General features: G+C 50.5%; 1 protein-coding gene across 1 annotated transcript in view; it reads right to left on the bottom strand.

Annotated features, from left to right (window-relative positions):
• CDC45 (cell division cycle 45) overlaps nucleotides 1–19,987 on the bottom strand; it is a 29,837-nt gene that overhangs the window by 2,830 nt on the left and 7,020 nt on the right. Inside the window, exons 6-17 of the mRNA XM_037141567.2 lie at nucleotides 19,039–19,094; nucleotides 17,824–17,872; nucleotides 16,384–16,445; nucleotides 15,096–15,146; nucleotides 13,594–13,713; nucleotides 11,801–11,932; nucleotides 11,422–11,520; nucleotides 10,651–10,812; nucleotides 5,295–5,433; nucleotides 5,130–5,213; nucleotides 3,688–3,806; nucleotides 1,880–1,956 (exon numbers count right to left, since the gene is read on the bottom strand). Of these exons, the coding sequence (XP_036997462.2) occupies nucleotides 1,880–1,956; nucleotides 3,688–3,806; nucleotides 5,130–5,213; nucleotides 5,295–5,433; nucleotides 10,651–10,812; nucleotides 11,422–11,520; nucleotides 11,801–11,932; nucleotides 13,594–13,713; nucleotides 15,096–15,146; nucleotides 16,384–16,445; nucleotides 17,824–17,872; nucleotides 19,039–19,094 (1,150 nt within the window). The remainder of the gene's footprint in view (nucleotides 1–1,879; nucleotides 1,957–3,687; nucleotides 3,807–5,129; nucleotides 5,214–5,294; nucleotides 5,434–10,650; nucleotides 10,813–11,421; nucleotides 11,521–11,800; nucleotides 11,933–13,593; nucleotides 13,714–15,095; nucleotides 15,147–16,383; nucleotides 16,446–17,823; nucleotides 17,873–19,038; nucleotides 19,095–19,987) is intronic.

Below are 19,987 nucleotides of genomic sequence, written 5' to 3'. Positions count from 1 at the left end.
TGCATCTGGTGTATTGCTTGTCTTCATTTTGTTTAGTTCTTTTTTTCTGGACTTTTGTCCTGTTCCTTCATTTGCAACGTTTCTTTGTCTCCTCATTTTGGCTGCCTCCCTATTTGTTGCTGTGACCACAGTAGGCTGACCCCGTGGGGCAGGACTCATTTCAGCAGAGCTCAGGTGCCTGCCGAACGTGCCACTTCGGCCTGTTGCTCGTGGAGGTGGTGGGTGGTACTCTAGTGTATTGTAAATCTGTCTACCCGGTGCACCGGCTCTGGGGCCTCCTGGGAGATGTAGGCCAAGGTCAGTGGCTATGTGTGTCCTGCCTGAGGGCACCTGGGCATGAGCTACAAAGTGATTTGCCGGTGGCTGCCATGTTTGCTGGGCTTAGAAGTGCCCAGGCAAAGCCAAGCCACAAACCAAGGCTGGAGGCAGCTAGTGCCGATGTTTGGGCTAGAGGTAGCCCGAGGTACAGGGCATGCCAAGGCCAGATGCTACTTGTTTGGAGCTTGACCTTTGAGATTTTTAGGAAAGTCTGTAGCATGAGCCAAGACAGGCTGAGTCCTGACTGGTGCAGCTCAGTTGGTTGGGCACCGTCTGGCAAGGTGAAAGGTGGCTGGTTCAAATCCCAGTTAGGGCACATGCCTGGACTGCGGGTTCAGTCTCCAGATGGAACATGTACGACAGGCAATCGATTGGTGTTTCTCTCTCAAATCAATGTTCCTCTTTTCTCTCTCCCTTCCACTCTCTTTCTAGAAATAATGTAAATAAAATCTTAAAAAATAAACCCCAAACTCCACTGGAAGTGGCTTGGGTGGGCCTGCAAGTTGGGTGGGGCAGGGTCTCAGGGAGTCACCCGGGCAGCATGAAAGGTACTGGCCAGGCTGATGCAGACTCGGATACGGTATCTGCCTGAGCCTGCAGGAACAGGGCACAGCGGAGGAACCATGGCTGTGACAGCACTTCCGGCTTTCACAGACAAGGCAGCCCACCAGCCCCTGCCCCAAAGCCAGACAATTTAGTTCCTCCCCTTATGTCCCCGGTGCCTTTCAAGCTGCCCCCCCAGTGCTGGAGCTCAGAGCGGCTGAGCCCCAATAAGTCCGTACCCAGCCCTCCCCTTCAGAAGGAACGCCGGGGACTCCGGAAGCCCTCCGTCTCGCTCAGCCACAATCTGCTGGTTTTCACACCCAAAAGTAACGGGGACTTCTCTCTCCGCCACTGGAACCCTGGGCTGGGAAGTCCGGTGTGGAGCTAGGACTCCTCACTCCTTGGGGAACCTCCACAGCCAAGATGTCCCTCCTGAATTTTAACCACCACGGGTGGGTGTGGGACCCACCCATTCCACATCTCTACCCCTACCAGTCTCCGCATGGCTGCTCCTTTATATCCTTAGTTATAGGACGTCTGTTCAGCTAGACCTCGGGTGGTTCTCAGTGATGACTAGTCTGTAGTCTAGTTGTGATTCTGATGTGATCACAGAAGGATGTGAATAATGCGTTCATTTCTGTTGCCATCTTGATCGATAGCCCTAAGAGCTTAGGCCCTGCTCTTTCTACGACACGTAGAAGGGGCAAGTGACCCTGATGGTTTAGGTTGGGCCCTGGAGGCTCTGGTGGCTGGCTAGTCCTCCAGGCTCCTTGGTAAACAGGTCTCAATGGCCTAGGTAACCCCTAGGTAGTGTCTCCTGTGAGCTGGTCAGGGCCCAGACAGGAGGTGCAGGGCCCCAGGCACGCCAGAGCGCCCAAAGCTGCCTACTGAAGCCAGCACAGGGCTAGTTCTAACAGGCCGAGGGCCGCTGGCAGGGTACCTCTGGTGAGGCCAGCTCCCCTGGTTCCAAGGCCAGCCCTGACCTTCAGTGAGGGGCCCCCATTCATCAGATTCTTACCCGAGAAGTCAAAGTAGTTGTGCAGTGTCCGAGAGTTGGTACCCTCTGCTGCCTTCTCGAATGCCCGCCCAAAAAAGCTGCAGACACATAAGAGGCACATGAAGGGCCTGGCCACTGTGACAGACCTGTCCCACGCCCCTGGAACACACTGGAGTCGGCCCAGAACCACCCCCAGCTGCTGGTTCTGCCCATCAGCACTCACGCCCCTTCCTGGGCCACCGCCGTCTGAGGCCTCACCACCACTCACTGCACTGTCACCGCCTCTCACTGCTGCTTCCCACCTATACCCAACTGAGTCCTTCTCAGCCCTCAAGGAGTGAATGTCCGTCTGTACCCCCAACACTTCATGCCCAGGGCTCTGGCTGCAGCCTCCCTCAGGCATGGCACTGTGCCGGCAGCTGGGGCAGGTGAGAGGCAGATGCTCAGTGGAACCTGTGCTGGGATGAGGTGGGGGTCTCAGATGAGACCAGGTCTCACACAGCAGACTAGGACTAGGAGGAGGCTGCAGGGCTGGGCTGAGCTGTGGCAAGCAACTGGGACTTGGCCCAGCAAGGTCAGGGGGCAGGAGGCAGGAGTGCCCCAAGCTGCTGAGAGCACAAGGCAGCAGGGAGACAGCCTAGAGCATGGGCCCACCTGCCGGGGGCGGAAAACGGCTGACAGCAGAAGGAATGAGCTGTGGATAAGAGGCTCGTGGGCCCACCATACAGTACAGGCAAGAGGGCCATGTGCTTCGAGCTTCCATGGCAACTCTCACAGGGACTGTGCACATCAGTCAGAGCTAACACTAAGCCTGGTGACACATATGACATACAATGATAAAAGTGACAGCTGGAGGAAGGATGCAGGTGGCTGTGATGACCCACGGGGGAAGTGCTTGCTGGTCACCTTAGGAATCTGGGCCAGGAGCACCTGGACAGCTACGAGCTGCATGATCATGAACTGGAGACCCATGAAGTGACTTTGAAGAGCAGCCTAGCCACAGAGAAGCACTTGCCTTTAAAAGGCCCATCACCTCTCCCAACTTCCTACTAAATGGTCTTTGCAGACACAGGTCAAAGCTCACAACAGTGGGACTAGGACTGATCTGGATCAATGATCAGTGTCCTCCATGGCCGAGGCCCCAAACGGCTAGCTGGCAAAAATGAGGGACACAGGACACTCATCAGTCCTCAGTGCCCCAAGCTGTCCCACCAGGAAACTGAGTGGCATCTTCCTGCTACCTGCTGTCACTCAGCATCTGTCCAGAGTGGCTTTATAGGACTTGCTGGGGAGCACTAGACCCTGGGCACTGACTGCACCTGGGAGGCAAAGACACCTAAGAACAGTGACAGGCAGCCCCTGGGATGAGCCACCAGGTTCTCCAGTTTGCGGGAAATGGAGGGGCAGCAGGGAGTACCAGGAAGACCCTAGGCCCTGCCTGCTGGTCAGTACCTGGTCTGGAAGGAGTGGACAGGAGGAAACCCAACCTAATGCAAGAGGAGGGCAAGAACACAGCGCTGAAGATGCAGGGAAGGGCCAGAAAGGCAACTAGAAGATGTGGGAAAAGCTTCTTAGAAGTGCAAGATGAGCCTGTGCATTCACACACCCACTGGCCAGTCATTAACAACAGAGGTGGAAACAGCAGGAATGTCCAACAGGAGCAGTAACCTGTTGCCCACAGACAGAAGCCTCACAGGCCTGCCACATGGAGGAAAGGGTCTCCTTGGTGTGGCACTGAGGGGAAACCTCTCCCAACTCCAAAGGGCCCATGAGCCAGTGACGCCCCTGAGCCCCCGCTAAGCTCCCTGGCCGCGTGGAACAAGGCTCACTTCTTCCTGTCTGAGCTGTCGGTCTCCGGAGGGATGCCCACCACCGTCACTGTGCCCTGCTCCATATTCAGTGGGGCAGCCATCACCAAGGGCAGCAGCTTACAGCGCCGGTTCTTCGTCTGTGGAGGCAAAATACACGCTCACTCACGGCCCCACAGGGTGAGTGCAGCCCTCTGCGCCCAGCACCTTGATGGAGCCAACTGCTCACTCCCCAGAAGTCTCCAGGGGCCTCACATCACCAGAAGAGAGGCTCGAGCATGAGCTGCTCCATCCTCCTTTTGTGCTACCGGTTCCCTCCCTCACTTCCTTCGACTCCTGAGTTATCACCTCCTCCAGGAGGTCCTCCCCAACCAAGCCCTTCTCCCTCATCCTGCCTTGTGGAGGAAAAGTTTCCCTTCGGTGTGTGCCACCACCCGACACTGCACACACTCACTCATCAGTCCCTTCGTTGGCACGTGTGCTTCCTCAGCAAGGAGACACTCGTGTTTCCTTCACTGCTATGTCACCCACACCGCACAACAAAGGTGACCAACTGTCCTGATCTGTGGGGGCCTGAGGGGTGTTCTGGGACATTAACCTATATGGTTGGCTGGTCACCCTACAATGTTGGAGTCCAGCAGGTAGTGAATGTTTAACAAATGTCTGATACATGAATGGATCTGTGAAGTGGGTATTCACTCACCCATTCCGCAGATAGGGAAACAGAGGTTCAGGTCAAACAACAGATCTCACGTCCCACAACTGGTAAATGAAGAGACTGAGATTCAAACAGCCTAGCAGACTTCAGAACTCATGATTTGTCCCTAGTATATCTTTTGTCATGACTTGACTGTATTCAAGTACTTTTATTGGTCAGTTCAGTGGTGTGAGGGAATCTCAACCTTCTATCCAACATTCGTGTCAAGTAGCCCCCAGTGTGAGCCCTCATCCTGGAAGCAGACTGACTGCTGAAACGTGCAGGATCATCTTTTCCTTGACCACACCTGGGAAGGAGCTCGTGTTATCAGGGTAGGGTCCCTGCCCCAGTGACAGCTGAGGGGGGGCGGTCCCAGACCAAGGCAAAGAAAGGGGTTAGGCCACGGGGAAGACAGAACCACACACAGAAAAGGGGAAGTCAGCCCAGAAAACAGACTTTTGCCAGGAAGAAAATCCGCTCCAACCAACCTCACTGCCCCTTGGTCTGCAAACCCTGCTCCTACATGCTCTCTGAGGCCCCTCCACACTCATCTGAGTGACCAGGATGGCCAATGACAAAGTCAGAGCTTGTAAGAACCAGGAGGTTCATAGGGGTCGGCTGAGGAAAACAAGGCTCAGAAAAATGGAGGGGCTGGCCCGACCCTGCAGCGGGCGAACAGCCCCTGGCACCCAAGGCCAGCTTCTCCGGCTCCTCTGAGCACCGCTCGAGTGCCTGCCTCCTGGCATCCTCCCACCCAGCCCCTCACCGAATACACAAAGGACTTGAGCAGGTGTCTGCTGAGCAGACTCAGGGACGCTGGCTTGGAGAACAGTGCGACATCTGGAGTGCCCTGTGGGGGGAAGACAGCCAGTCAGAGGGGGCCACCAGCAGATGTGGCCCGGTGTCCAGCCCAAGTCCTAGGAAGCCTGACCTCCATGAGAGAGCAGTAGAGGAAAGGGCCCTGGGAGATGACGAGGTTGGTGCAGAGGCAGCTGGCGATGGTCTGCTGTGTGGCGAGCAGCTGCTTCTTGGCAAGCTCCAGGCCGTGGTACAGCTTGTCCAGGTTACCCCTGTAAAAAGGAGACACACAACTTCCGGCACAGTGTCAAACGGAACGCTCAGTTCCTGGGTCAGGAAGGGACGTGGGGGTGACAGTTGGTTTCTCACCCTCCTGAGTTCCCCTTCATGTGTAAGGAAGGAATGAACAATGTATAAACCCACAGTAATGGAGATGAGAGGTGGGAAGGGATGTTGGCATCAGAAGACTAGAGACTAAAAACCAAAAGCAGGGGGAAAGATTCTGCCCAGCAGGCCCTGGAAAGTGCCTGGAGGGCACCTACAGGAACGGCATGGGCAAGGGTTAGGGGGAGGACACCCTTCCCTGCAAAAAGGAGAGTTCCCCTCCAAGTGCATTAAAATGAGCCCTCATGGAGAAGTGAGGTCTGCAAGCAAAGCCCCTGCCCTCGCAAGTTAAGTTTCCCCAAGTGTCACACTGACTCTCACCCATCAAGACGAAGTGGTGCCTTCTGGCTGGCGGGCCGTGCCCAGAGACCCAGGGTGGCACACCCCGACTTGACTGCAAAAACTGCCAGGCATTTGAGAAATTTCTGGGGCCTGAGAAAATGACCCCAGAAGACGTCGAAGTAATGTGAAGAACAAAAGAAAACTGAAAGTGAACTCTAATATCTTCAGAGAGATTTGAGCAGTTAATAAGTTTATAAACCAAGCACTGGAAGCTATGAAAAAGGAACCATCTGAAACTAGAAAGTGTTTGTGGAAAGTAAAATAATTGCAAAAACCAAAAAATTCTCTTTCGAAGGCAAAAGGACAGAGTCAAGAAAAGCTTCCTTAACATCAATAACAAGGGAATCAAAATCATGGGAATACAAGACAAAAATAAGAAATAGAACTGTTCTAGGAAGTGCGGAAAGAAAATAAAAAAGACTGGTGTGTATACGTGTGTGTGTGTTGGGGGAGTCATAAAGAAGTAACACCAAACATACCATGAAATTCTAGAACAATGGAAATAAAAGAAGAGGTCCTATAAGCTTCTTCACGAAGGATGGGGACAAATTTACAAAAAATAGAACTCAAATAGCTCGGACTTCTCATTAGCACTACTGGATGCTGGAAGACAGGGGAGCAATGGAATCCACATTTAACAACAAACTACCTTCCACCTCAAATTCTCTATGAGCTAAATCAGCAATCAGATGAGGGCAGAACAGGTATTGTCAGATCTGTGCAAGAATTCAGAACGTTTATACTTCACACACACTCTTTAAAAGTGACACTAGAATTGTGCTCTAGCAAAATGAGGGAGTTAAAAAAGAGAGAGACAAAAGATGAGGCTCCCAAGAAATGCTGGCCCCAAACCAGGGTGTAGTCAAGGGCCATCCATCCATGACGGCAGTAGGCATAGGGGCTGCAGGTCCAGGCTAAACTCAAAAGACAGCATCCCAGGCCCTCACGGACAAGGGGGCTTAGGGAACACCTGCTGGAAGGAGAGCTGGGCACAAACTGGATATGGTAAAAGGCAACGAAGAGCTCCAGGAAGAGCAAAGAGCTATGCCAGAAAATAAGGTAATCACTGGTCATTACTGACTCTGAAAATTTTTTAAAATAAATTTTATTTTTTTTTAATGTTTGATTTTAGAGAGAAGGAAAGGGAGAGAGAAGGAAAGGGAAAGAAAAATCAATGTGAGAGAGAAACATCCATTAGCTGCCTTTTGTACGTGCCCTAACCGGGAATGGAACTGGCAACCATTCACTTTGCAGGACGAAGCTCAACCAAGCCATACTGGCTAGGATGACTCTGAAATATTTTAATAGCACCATGAAGTAACACTTTTTACTGCTTTCATCTTTTCGAATCAACCTTAGTCAAAAATGAGATGACTCACATTCTATTCTCTAACTTAAGACTAAGTGTTCTCAATCTTTAAAATGCAAAAGCATAGATTTCAGGAACGGAGAGGTATGCAGAAGGGTAACAGTAGGGATGCTGACACCCTTTTTTTTACAGAGAAAGGAGACGAGAGACACTGGCGACAGAACAACATGAAGTATGTTGAAGTTACGAAGGAGCTAAAAATACTGACAGACTAGAACAACAGGAGGGGAAGGAGCACAAAGGTAGGAAAACGCTCTTTTGTGGTCGCAGAATGTCAGCAGACAATGTCTGAAACTGACTTATCAATCTGGGATGAGGGTAGCAGTTAATAGTAGTCATTTTTGGATTTTCCCATATTTCCAAATAAAAATAGACAGAACAATTCAAAACCAAAAGTCCAGGACCCACATCTAAGATACAAACCCCCAAATATAAGCCAGTATACTGGACAGACCACCACCTGGCCACAAGATTGCCAGTGTCAGTGTGGGAGGGCGCAGAGAGGCAACAAGACTTAAGAATGATGAAAACTACAGGCAACTGGGGAACACTAAGAGGGGTTCTGCACTCTCCAAGCAGGAGAGTGGGAAGAGACTTGTTCAAGTACAAGGGGCGTGGTAAAGACTAGGGGGCCGGAGCAGTCTAGCCCTGGGAGTCCCACTGACAGGCAAGAGATCCCTTTCACGCCCGCCCATCGCTAAGGAGAAACTACTAAGAATAGAATCAAAATTGAGCAAGATAGTGACAATACAAAGAAGGAAAGAGAAGATACAGATAAAAACGCTGGGGATTTAGAGAAGGCTGTAGCCAGCACAATCAGGCAGTAAAATGAAATAAAAGGCAGATTGGAAAAGAAGCAGTAAAACTATCTCCATTTGTAATGACATGATCTTACACACAGAAAACCCTAAGAAATCCATGGAAAAATTGTTGGAACTAATAAACGAGTTAAGCAACATTGCAGGATGCAAGATCAATTTGCAAAAATCAACTATTTCTACGCAAGCAGAAATGAGAACATGGAAGAAAGAAGACAAATCCATTTATAATAGCATCAAGAAGAATAAACTATTTAGGGATAAATTTAACAAAAGAGTAAAATTTATTCTCTAAAAACTATAAAACATTAATGAAAGAAATTAAAGAGGATCTAAGTAACTGAAAAACCATCTCATGTTCATCAGTTGGAAGACTTAATACTGGTAAGATAGCAGTACTCTTAGAACTGATCTATAGGTTCAATGCAATCTGACTTCTTTGCAGAAATGACAAACTGATCCTAAGATTCATGGAATTCCAAGGAACACAAAATAGCCAAAATTTGCTGCAAATCTATAGTAATCAAAACAGTGTGGAACTATGATAAGTATAGACATATTGATGGACTAGAATTGAGAACCTAGAAATAAATCTCCCCATTTACAGTCAACCAATTTGCAACACGGGTGCCAAAATAATTCAATGGAGGAAGAAATCTTCTCAGCAAATGGTGCTAGATCATTTGGATGTCACATGCAAAAAAAAAAAAAATTAAGTTGGGCCTCTTCCTTACACCAAACACAAAAGTTAAACTCAAATAAGTCATACATCTAATATGAAGGCCAAAAGTATAAAACTCTTAAAGATTTTATGTATTTATTTTGAGAGAAAGGGGAAGGGAGGGGGGAAGTGACAAGGAGAGACATTAATGTGTGGTTGCCTGTCGCACGTCTCCAACCGGGGACATGCCCTGTACCAACTGGGAATCGAACCAGCCACCTTTTGGTTCGCAGGCCAGTGCTCAATCCACTAAGCCACACCAGCCATGGCCCAAAACTATAAAACTCTTACAGAAAGCAAAGGTATAAATCTTCATGACTTTGAATCAGGCAATGTTTTCTTAGATATGATACCAAAAGCACAAGAAACAAAAGAAAAAACAGATAACTTAAACATCAAAATAAAAAAACTTTTGTGCTTCAAAGAACATCAAGGAAATGAAAAGACAACCCATAGGATGAGGGACAAACATTTGCAAGCCATGTATCTGATAATGGATGTGTATTTAGAATATATAATACAATCCTCACAACTTAATAACAAATAGAACCCAACTGAAAAATGGACAAAGGACTTGAATAAACAATTCTCCAAACAAGACATACAAATGGCCATAAGCACATGAAAAGCTGTTCGACACCATTAGAAAGAGCAGGAAATGCAGATCCAAACCACAATGAGATGCCACTGCACACCCACTTCTGAGCGTGGTTTGCTCAGAAAAGACGGAAATAAATGTTGGCAAGGATGTGGGAAAATTCAAACTTTCACTCACTGCCAATGAGAAGATAAAATGGTGCAGCTGTTTTGGGAAAGTCTGGCAATTAGTTCCTCAAAATGTTGGACACAGGGTTAGCATATAACTCTGAAAGCCCATTGCTGGGCACATACCCAAGAGAAATGAAAGATGAAAACATATGTCCACACAATTTACATGTGCATGTTTATTCATAATAGTTAAAAGGTAGAAATTACCCAAATGTCTACCAACTGATGAATGGATTAATAAAATGCGGTATATCTCTATAACAGATTATTTGCAATAAAAAGGAAGAAACTAAAAGCCATTGAATTGTATATTTTAAATGGATGAAGTATCTGATCTGTGAATTATAGTTCAGTGAAGCTATTTTTTAAAAGTATGCCAGGGAACAGGACCAGGAAACTCCTGAAAGCAGGACCACTTTTTAACACTGCACAGAAGCAACAGAGTGGCAGCTCTCTGAAGTTAGAAAGTTCTGAATCATGCCTCCTCCTAAAAAGTCAGGGCAACTACATTCATAAAGAAAATGAGCAGCAGAAATCCCCTCAAAGTAACTACTAGAAAAAAAGAGACTAAGGAGAACAGTATCCCTGTTGGCGGTGAGTGCATTATGAGACATGCCTTCAAATGATCAAAACTGTAATGTTACACGCTATTTTAAACCAAGCTAAAGGTATGAAAAATAATGTGAGACATCTCAGGAAGTAAGATAAGAAAAAAATCAGAAATAAAAGATGGAAGAATAAGAAATGAAGACTAAACTAGAAGAAACATAAGAATAAATAAACACCACAAATAATGCCGTAAGAGGCAAAAAAAAGAAGCAACTTTTAGAAAGCAAAAGGAAAAAAGACAAAAAAAAAAAATCAAGAGAAAGTGACAAGTGGTGAAGATGGGCAGGAAACACGTCATGTGCACCCCTCCCCGCCTGCGAGACTCTGGTGCACTGTGATTCCAATTTGCACTTGAACAATTTCTGTAGTCCAGTCACCCCCACACCTCAAGGGTCCCTGAGACCTGCCTCCCTGGGCAGTGTGAGGTTGACAGCAGGAGGTGGCCCTGGGCACTGGAGGCCATGGCCACGTCCACTACCTGGAAAGGCTGTCCAGAGCCTGGATGAAGTTATCTGTCCCTGAGCTGTCCTTCTCAGGTCTCTCCATCAGTGACATGGTAGCAAAGACCACGTCACTGGCCAGGAACTTATGCTTGAAGCCAAAATGAATGCTGAAAGTCTGCACGCGCATGTCCTTCATCCTGCAACAGGAGGAAGCGATGTGGCTGTCACATGGGAGTGTCCTCACCTATGAATGGGCTCTCTCCACTAGGCCAGGACAATGGAATGTGCTGTTGCTCCCCTGCAACATGCAATGGCAGTGTGGCTACTTTGGTCTGAGAGTGGAGGGGGTTAGAAGGCCTGACATAAAGCCCTCTGACCTATGGCACCGAGCGCCTTGTCCAAAGCTGCTCAGCTGGTTGGGGGCAGAACAAAAACTGGCTGTCAGACAAGGTTGTGTGTGGTCCTCTCCCACGCCCCAGGATGCCAGGATCAGCCAGGCACAGCTCCTCCAGCTGTGCTAGGGAACCTGGATGGAAAGCACTGGCCTGATCCTGCCCCAGTGGGCTCCTCAGTGAGGGATGCACTGGGTTGACCGCAAACATCCACACTTCTGCCCCGGGATCTGAGGATTCTACGTCTTCTGGGCAATTTACAAAGCCCTATTTTTAACCCAAAGAGAATTCACAACTTCAGGAAAGACTCCACCGGTCATGCTCATTTGTGCATTCCTGGTTTTTGCACTATTTTAGGAATGTGGTTAAAGCTGAAGCCACAAGGAAGCTTAATACAGAAAAACATGACTTTACCCAAATTTATTTGCAGATTCTTCAATCATCTCCCGCAAATTCTCCTTCAAGGAGCTATCCATAGACTGAAACTTCTGCTTCACCTGTTTCAGGGGGAGACTGGAAAGATGGTTAAGCATTAGGCACATGAGCGACCTGGCTTTGAATAGAGAATGCTGAAACACCCAAGGGACGGAGAGAACCCTGCAAGGGGTCCCAGTGTCTGTAAACAAGGGACATCCTGTTTGGGCCTTCAGATGACATTATGGTCAATTCAGAGAGAGGAATGCATGGCAGACACAGGCAACAGCTAAATATTACCACGTCAGTGACAATGAAGGGGAGGGGCCTTTCCTTGGGGGCTGTAGGTGGAGGACTCCAGACTAAGGTGGTCACTCACCCCATGTCCGCGAGGAACTCCTGGAGCCGCTTCTGCCCGTGCACAGACCAGAGTTTGAACCTGGCTGCAGTGTAGCACGTGTTGCACAGGCTGTCGTGGAGGGACCAGTGCTGGTAGAGCACCAGGCGGAGGCTGGGCCCGCAGTCAAGGAGGCTGCAGTGACCTGGGGTTGCACCCACCCTGTGACAGCCCACTTTTAATGCTCCAAGAGATGGCCTGCTCCACTCACCAGGGTACAACCAGTTACCACCTGGGTAAACTGGAGCTCTTTGACCTTCGTAGCTAATTTTGACCCGCACAGAAAATTTGCAGGCTGGTGGGTATACACCATTATCTATGTGACAGACAGGAAAACTGAGGTTAAGGGGTTCTGAGAGTCTGTATACTGTGGTCAGAGAGCCCCTGTGGCTCCCTGTGTCCTCTACCTGACCCTGCCCTCTGTCCCACTCCACCCTTGCTGGGACCCCCTCAGCAAGCTCCCACCCTCGCTGCTCATGGAGTCAATAATGAGGCTGTGTATGAGGATGGGCCCATCTCCCAAGGCCTCTCCTCACACACTGGAGGGTCTCGGACAGGATGCCGGCTGGCCCTGACTGCATCTGAGTGCCGCCACTCCTGCCAACACACCGGCCCTGACCAGCCTCTGTCTTCTTCGCTGTGCCCCTCCAGAGGACTAAGCTTCATGACCACCATCCTCTTTGCCCATACCCCAGACAAGCCCTGGTCCCTGATGTCATGTCTGGACCCAGTTCCTGGTGGGCTCCTGCACAGTATGGCCCGTCTTCCAGGAACTCGAAGAGTTCCACAGTGTGGCCCCACACCCAGCACCTCTTCCTGCATCTCCCATATGACCTGTCCAAACCCATGTTTATTCACCCCCAGCCAACCCAGCACAAGGAAAGGGAGGCAGTCTTTGTCCTTACTCTGTCCACTGCCGAAGCAGCAACCCCAGCATGCCTCACGCTCACCACTGTGGTCTCACCCAAGCCACCATCCAGTCTCCTTCCCTCAAATTGGCAGTCCAGGGACCTTTTAAATACCAAGAACCAGACTCAGTCACTGCTGGGCTCACAGCGCCACCTGCTCTGGCCTCTCTGACTCCTAAACTCTGCCTATCTCTCTAGCCCCTTCCTTGAGTTCACCTGAGGGCCTTTGCATGGCCAACAACCTCTGCCCAGGCCGCTCTCCCTCCCACAGAGCATAGCTGAATCTCAGCCGGGGCAGTGGCCTCTCCAAGGACTTTCCCAAACATGGTCCCATTGCTCTTTGGTTACTCCATCAAACCCCACATGATCTCACAAGCACTCATGAGATGGCATCCACACTCTGTAATCACATGCTGGCTGACTTTTCTCCCGACAGGAGTCTGCAAATGTCACTGAACTGCCTACACCACACAGGCAGCCCCACATGCCCTCACTCACAGATATCTAGCGCCAGGCCTAGAATGAGCTCTAAAAAGATACGTGATGTTTCTAAAAAGAGCTGTGGTTTCTAGGAGCCAAAGCCACACAGAAAAGGTGAGGCAGAACCTGTTCCCCAGTACCTGCTGCTCTGCCCAGCACAGGGTCACATGGGGCACCTCTTCTTGAAGCCTTTTATCCTGTCTGCTGCCCGCCCTGGGGACATGGCAGCCACAGCCGCACAACCTGTAGCTCTGCAGCTCACAAGCACACCACACACAAGGTGCGTGAGCTGGAGTGTGCAGAGGTGAAACAAATAGCACACATAGAGCAAAGTGTCTGAGGGCGGGGGCACTGTCTGCACCCCGAAGGCATGAGTGACAAGGATACTCATACTCAAAGGAGATGCGCATGCAGTCCACGGAGAGGGCGTTCTCCTCGTCCTCATCCCGGTGGTTGTGCCGGGACACATGGCGCTGCAGGATGCCGACGTCCGTCACATACTTCATCCTGAGGAGGAAGCACCGCTGGCTTGGGTGGGCTCGCTCCTCTCCTCACAGGCAGCCTGCCGCAGCTTGCCCTCCCAGGCTCAGGGGCCAGCCCACCATTCAGGTTGTTCCTCACCACCTCTGCATAGAAACCATCATGGCAAAGGGGGTAACAGGGATAGGCAGCAGGGGGAGCTGAGCGACAGAACTGGAAGAGGTGAGCTCTGGTCTCCCTGCCCCCACCTCCCACTCCTCTGGGCATCAACTGCACTGCCATTACTTATGTGAGGCCTCCGGAGAGTGGGCACTGCAGACGGCCACAGCCCTGCCCACCAGTTACAATCAAGTGGACCCATCCCTGTGAGAGTGATCAACAGCAAAGGGTGTTGACCAGGCACGGGAAGTGCTTATGAGCACAAATACCCCAGTCCAGGTGGCCACTGAGCAGGATGGTGACAGCATGGCCTCTCCAGAGGGGAGGTCACAGGCCAGGAACGGTACTTGGCGCTACACACACCCCATGCTAGCCTTGGCAGGGGAGGAGGGAGGCCCAACGGGCAGCAGGCTGGGCCAAAATGACAAATCCAGGAAGTGCCCCAGGCCTGTGAAATCAGGACCCTCCCACGCCCTGGGCCATACTACAGGACCTGGACAGGTAAAGGAGGCGAAAAATAGGGAGCATGGGGACTTCTGCAGACTACAAGGAGGCTGTGCCAGGGACGATGCCACGTGACAGACTCGGGTTCCCCGGGAAAGGGTTAGCGTCTTGGGGCTGAGGTCTCTGATTCCCTCAGAGTCCCCATCTGACAGCCACCAGCGGAGTGGGGATGAGACAGGCCTCTGGCAGCCTACCCCTCCCTGGCACCTGCATTCTGGGGTGGCCTTTCAGCTTATCTATCCAACTCCAATGGCAAGCAACAAAGTCTGCCCGCCAAGGGGCTTCATTCTATGACAGCCATCCCCGCAACCCTCTCGAGCTTTCTCTTTGCTTTTTGAGATCACACCCGCCCTCCCTGGCAGGACCCCTGGGGCCCACCCCTCCTCCTGCCCCGTCTATTGCGCACGAGCCACGCCTCTACACTCGACCATGCCTGAAGCCCGGGGCATAAACAGCACTCAGAGCTGGGACTCTGGGCGCCCTCCTCTCCCCTCTGGCTCCACCTGCTGGGCTCCCCGAGGGTGGACAACATGTCCACAATAAGGCCACATGCTATTCTGACAGAGTTCCCAGCACTAAGCCCTTCCTTGGTGACAAGGACACAGGCCCGAGGCCAGCCCATCCTCGGTGGGGTCCACAGTGGTGCTGCCACCGTCCCCCCAGCGCAAACTCAGAGGCTGAGGCCAGGCCGTGTACATCGTCACGGCACAGGCCCGCCTGACCAGCCTGAGGGAGTACATCCTTACTGGGTGATCTTGTCCTGTACCCACTGGTCCGTTAGTCCAACGATGGCCCACCTGAAATGGGAGGTGGACAGAGCAGTGAACAGAGAGGGGCAGGCAGGAGCGTCCTGCCATTGTGACCAGACCCAAGCCCACCCTCAGGTAGGCAGCCCCCCTCTTCAGGGTGGACAGATGACGGAGGAGACTGAGGGCTCCTGGTTCAGTGTCTTCACAGCAGGAACTCTTGGTGCACAAGGAGACCGAGGACAAGGACACAGGGAGCTGCTCTCTGTACCCCGGCTGGCCCTCCACTCTCACCCTGGCCCTGCCAGTGCAGGACGGCGGCAGACACTGGTGCTCAGGCCTCTCGTGCCTCACTCTGCCTCTCTGAGCCCCTCAAGTTCCCCCTCTCTGCGATATGCCCACAGAAAAACATACCCTTGTCATATCCACAGCTCCCCGTCCTTCTAGAGTAAAATAGTGGGACACAGAGTGACAGCATTTAGGCCCCTTAATAACCTTCCACGTTTCCTTCTCCAAGTTTATCTTTTGTGGATGAGATACCAGAGATCTAGGCTGGCCTGACCTCCCTGGGGTCACAGACAGCTCACAGCAGCAGGGACCAGGACCCCCGGAATGTGCCATCTGCTGGTCCCATGCAGTGGCCTTCAAGACGCCCCTCCTGAAGAGGCCCACAGCTGAAAACAGCTGAGGACACGGGCACAGGGTGAGGCAGGAGAGGCCCTGGGGGTGGGAAGCTGGTCACTGGAGCACCCACCCCAGCTCTTAGTGCAGCACGCCCCCACCTCACAGGGACCTCTTCAGAAAATGCCACCTGGGCTGTCACCTGGGGACCAGCCCCACCTCCTGATTTTTCCACTCGTGCACCAAGAGCTCCTGCTTGAAGCAAACTCAGAGGTGGCAGGACAATTTTTCCTAAATCAGATTTCACCATATACCAGGGTTGCAAGGCTGCCGAGCACAGGCTGCCTCCGCTCCTTCCGTAACCTGAATTTCCTGGGCAGCAAGGCTCGGTGGTAGGGTGGGAAGGGAGGAGGCCCCACTGTCCTACTGTCCGACCCACTGCACTGGCAGTGCTTCCTCCACGTCTGACCTGAGAGCCTCACAGTTAGAAAGAAAACCAGGGCCACGCGCACTCCCAGAAAGGGAGCTGCGTTTGATGTCCCCAGCAGGGATAAGGAGAGTGCACATGGTGACATCCTCCTCCAGACCCTGCCCTCACTGTGGGAGGACAGAGCTGCTGGGACAAGGAAGCCACATGTGGCACTGACCTTGACTAAAGGCTACATACCACAGCATATCATTCAGATCCTTGGACATCATCCATGCCAGGTCAAACATCACCATGGCTGACTGCAAGAAAAAGAGAAGCCTGAGTCCAGAGACAGCCACGCCCACAGAAGGGGCCATCCACTGGGGCCAGGCCAGACCTGAATTGCCCAGGGCCCAGCCAAACTCCTGCACATCAAGGGTCTGCCCAACCACATATGTGTGGATTCTAGGCTAAACTGAGGAAGACAGAGTCACTCGAGTGACCTGAACTGTCTCCTCTGCTAACTGAAGTCATTATTATGCACATACTCCATCCAGCTGGGGAGGGCAGCCAGGTGCAGCATGTGCTAGGGCCTTTACACATTCCTTGGACCCCTTGGTGTTACCCAAGGGAGGCACTGAATTTGGGAAGTCAGGGACCACATCATCCTCATGACCCTTTGTCCACAGGCTCTTCCTGGCTGGCTGGTGGCCTCTAACACATTTCAGAGACGACCAGGTGAGGCAGGGCCTCGGTTCCAGTTACCTGGATATTAAAGAGGGAGGGGGCCTTAGGACCCCTTGTGAGGCAGGTCTTCCTAACATGACTGTCCATGGGTGGAAGCACACAGCTCCTTGCGAGCACAAGGTCTGTGTTTTAGTAGAAGGCAATGAAGGCGGCTCAGTGTCCGACTAGAAGACACTAAAATCTCCTAAGCTGTGAGAGACTGGACCTCCTTCTATGAAGAGGATTTCCAAGGGAACATCCACAGATCTGAAGGGACCTGGGTACCCGCTGCCCCGTCTGCACCTTCTCAGAGTGAGTATCACCCATCTACCACCCACTGGTTAGACATATCCATTGGCCAGGGCAAAGCAGAGGAGGCAAAAGGTCCCACTGTCCTCCTTCGAAGGACAATGGGACCTCGACATAAAAGGGACACTAGAGAGATGCTGTTCAGAGTTCAAGGCCCCAGGGCCAAATGCAAAGACCAAATATGGCATGTTCTACTGGAAACTTAGTTTCCAGGCCTCCTGAAGGCCCTGAGCTCTGCTCAGCACTACTGGACAAACAGAGTAGCTTCTGTATATGAAATTCTGTTCCATAATGCACACGGAAGAGGCTTTGTAAGTCTACAGTCTTATCTTCTTTCACAGAGGCTAATACAGACTAGTCGTATATTTTTAACTATGAATAAAAATAATCACTGGTGTTCTTTGGGCACGTAATGGGTGCGAGGAGTCATCCTAACAACTGCCTCTGAAGTGAAGATTGTTCTCCTTCTTTAATGGAGAGGAGGAATTTAAGGCTCAGAGATGCTCTACCACTTCCCCAAGGTCACACAGCAGGAAACTGTAGGGCTCAGATTCAAACTACACTTTTGTAGCTCTAAAACCCATGCTCATTCCTCATGTTTCAGGACCCTGACCTTGCCCCAGTGGGAACTCTGTAGTGAATTCTACCTATATCCATACTTACCGATGTCCCGTGATACTCGTACTGCTCATAGTCAAAGAGGATGTCTCTTCTGCAACAAAATAAAGTGCGACATAAAACGCGGATCTTCACCAGAAAGCTCAGGAAGCCAAAGATGCGGGGAAAATGGTAAAATTGGACAACACTCAAAGAAATGCAACTAAAGTCACGGTGCCTTTGTTTTCACTCATTGACTCCTCCTTGGAGTGTACGGGCACAAGGCTGGGAAGGGAGCGATAAAAATACAAACCCCTTGCGGCGATGGAAGATGTACAGCGGCACAGTCCCAGAACCCCACTGCCGAGGGGTTATCCCAAGACAACCACTCCAAGGAACAAGCAAGACCGAACTTGCTGTGTGCACAAGGTTGTTCACTGTGGCCTCCTTGTCATGGCAGAATACTGAAGCAGTACACAGTTCAGAAAGGAGGAGAACAGCCAACTAAGTACTATGTGCTTATGAAAGGCTGTTTGGATCTAAAAGGGTATATTAGGTGGGAAAAAGCAAAATTAGGCACCTATTATGATTATGTAAAATATGTGCAAGTAGAAATAATCCAGGAAGAGCAATCCAAAGCCAGAACCTCTTCCCTTTAGTGAAAATAGATTATATTCACTTTTCTAATACACTTCCCAAAATAGTTTGACATTTTCCTTCCACAAGGAACAGCAGGGCACAGCAGCCTGACCTTGAACAACTGGATCCAGCAAGGAATTCCCAGCCGGGGGCATTGCTGCATGTTCGCTTCAAGCTATAGAATAACCTATCCAATATTTTTATTTTAGAGCACTTCAGGTTTTAAATTTGCAATGTGAAAAGGAATTATGGATAACTTCATTTTTTCATATTTTTGTTCCTATGAAAAGTTCTATATAATTGGCATCTAACTCATTTGTAAAAATTCGTAAATAAAAGGTATCTACATCTAGAAAATAATAAAGATAAAAGAACCAGGGCCGTCACCCTTAACAGATGGCATGTATTTGGGAGAACTTTGGGCCTGTTTCTGTCACTCATGGGACCAGGACCACTACAAAAAGGACCCAGAGTTCTCCAATCAGGGATCACATGATCACTACCCACTGGCCCAGTGGTTCTACACTAAACAAATCATCCTCAAATGGAAAAAAATGCATGCAGCTTCCATGGAAAAAACAGGTGCCAGTGACGCCATAGATGCTCAGGGACAACGGGGTACTGCTTGAAATGCACACTCACCTCCGGGCTTCCCACTCTCTTCGTTCCCTCCTTTTCATGGTCTGTGCTACTATCTCCTGATACAGGAACAAAGAAAAGGGTAAGCAAATGAGCCAGGACTGCATCACCACAGCCTGAGAAGGTTCTGATTTGACGGAAGCCACTGGGCCCGGATCCAAAACATGGGTCATGCCCAGCCCCGAGCACAACCTGCTCCTGCAGAAGGGAGATGCCGCGGGGATGGCTGGGACCCCTCTGGCCCATCAGCACTGAAGATGCTGACGAGAGTAAATGCTTCCACAGTGTCTGCTCAGGCTACACTCTGTCTACCTCAGCTTTCTATTGCCCCCCACCATGATCTGGGATGAGTGCACAGCCACCTCACACTGGCATCCCCACCAGGTTAGTAAGAGCTAATGTTTCTTACATCCCAACACGTGTCAGTGACTATTGTAATTTTACAAGCACAATCTCATTTAGTTCTCACAGCCAAGGAGTGAGGTAGTGTGGCAGTTTTAAACGTCACAGTTCTGAGACTTCTGCTTCTAGGAAGATGTGATAAACATATTTTTCCCAGTATGTCCATTAACTGTACCTAAAAAACCTAATGTTATATGTAATATGAAATAAGATTCTGAAAGGTGGAGAGAAGAAAGGCTCACCAGCTAGGGACCCCAGGGCCCCAGGACCTAAGGAAATGACACACTGATAAATTCCCTGGGTTTATTTTTGGCTCATATATCCCAAACTTGGAGCTGAAGAAGCTAGTAACCTAATAACACCAAGTACAGGCAAAACAAAACAAAACAAAACAAAACCCCAACAAAAGCCAAAGTATCAGGAAGAAACAGCCTTCACATGCAAAATACTTGTAGACAGTAACTGCTCTACGCCAGCCAACACCACCCAAAATACCATGGCCTCACCCCCATCTACCCCAGTAAATGTCGAACACCTCCCTCCCACCTGT

The sequence above is a fragment of the Artibeus jamaicensis genome, unplaced genomic scaffold, assembly GCF_021234435.1.
Source record: "Artibeus jamaicensis isolate MK-2021 breed Jamaican fruit bat unplaced genomic scaffold, CSHL_Jam_final contig_1128, whole genome shotgun sequence".
Classification (NCBI taxonomy): domain Eukaryota; kingdom Metazoa; phylum Chordata; class Mammalia; order Chiroptera; family Phyllostomidae; genus Artibeus; species Artibeus jamaicensis.
Note: the sequence above shows the minus strand (reverse complement) of the source record. Positions and strands in the feature narration are given on the sequence as shown.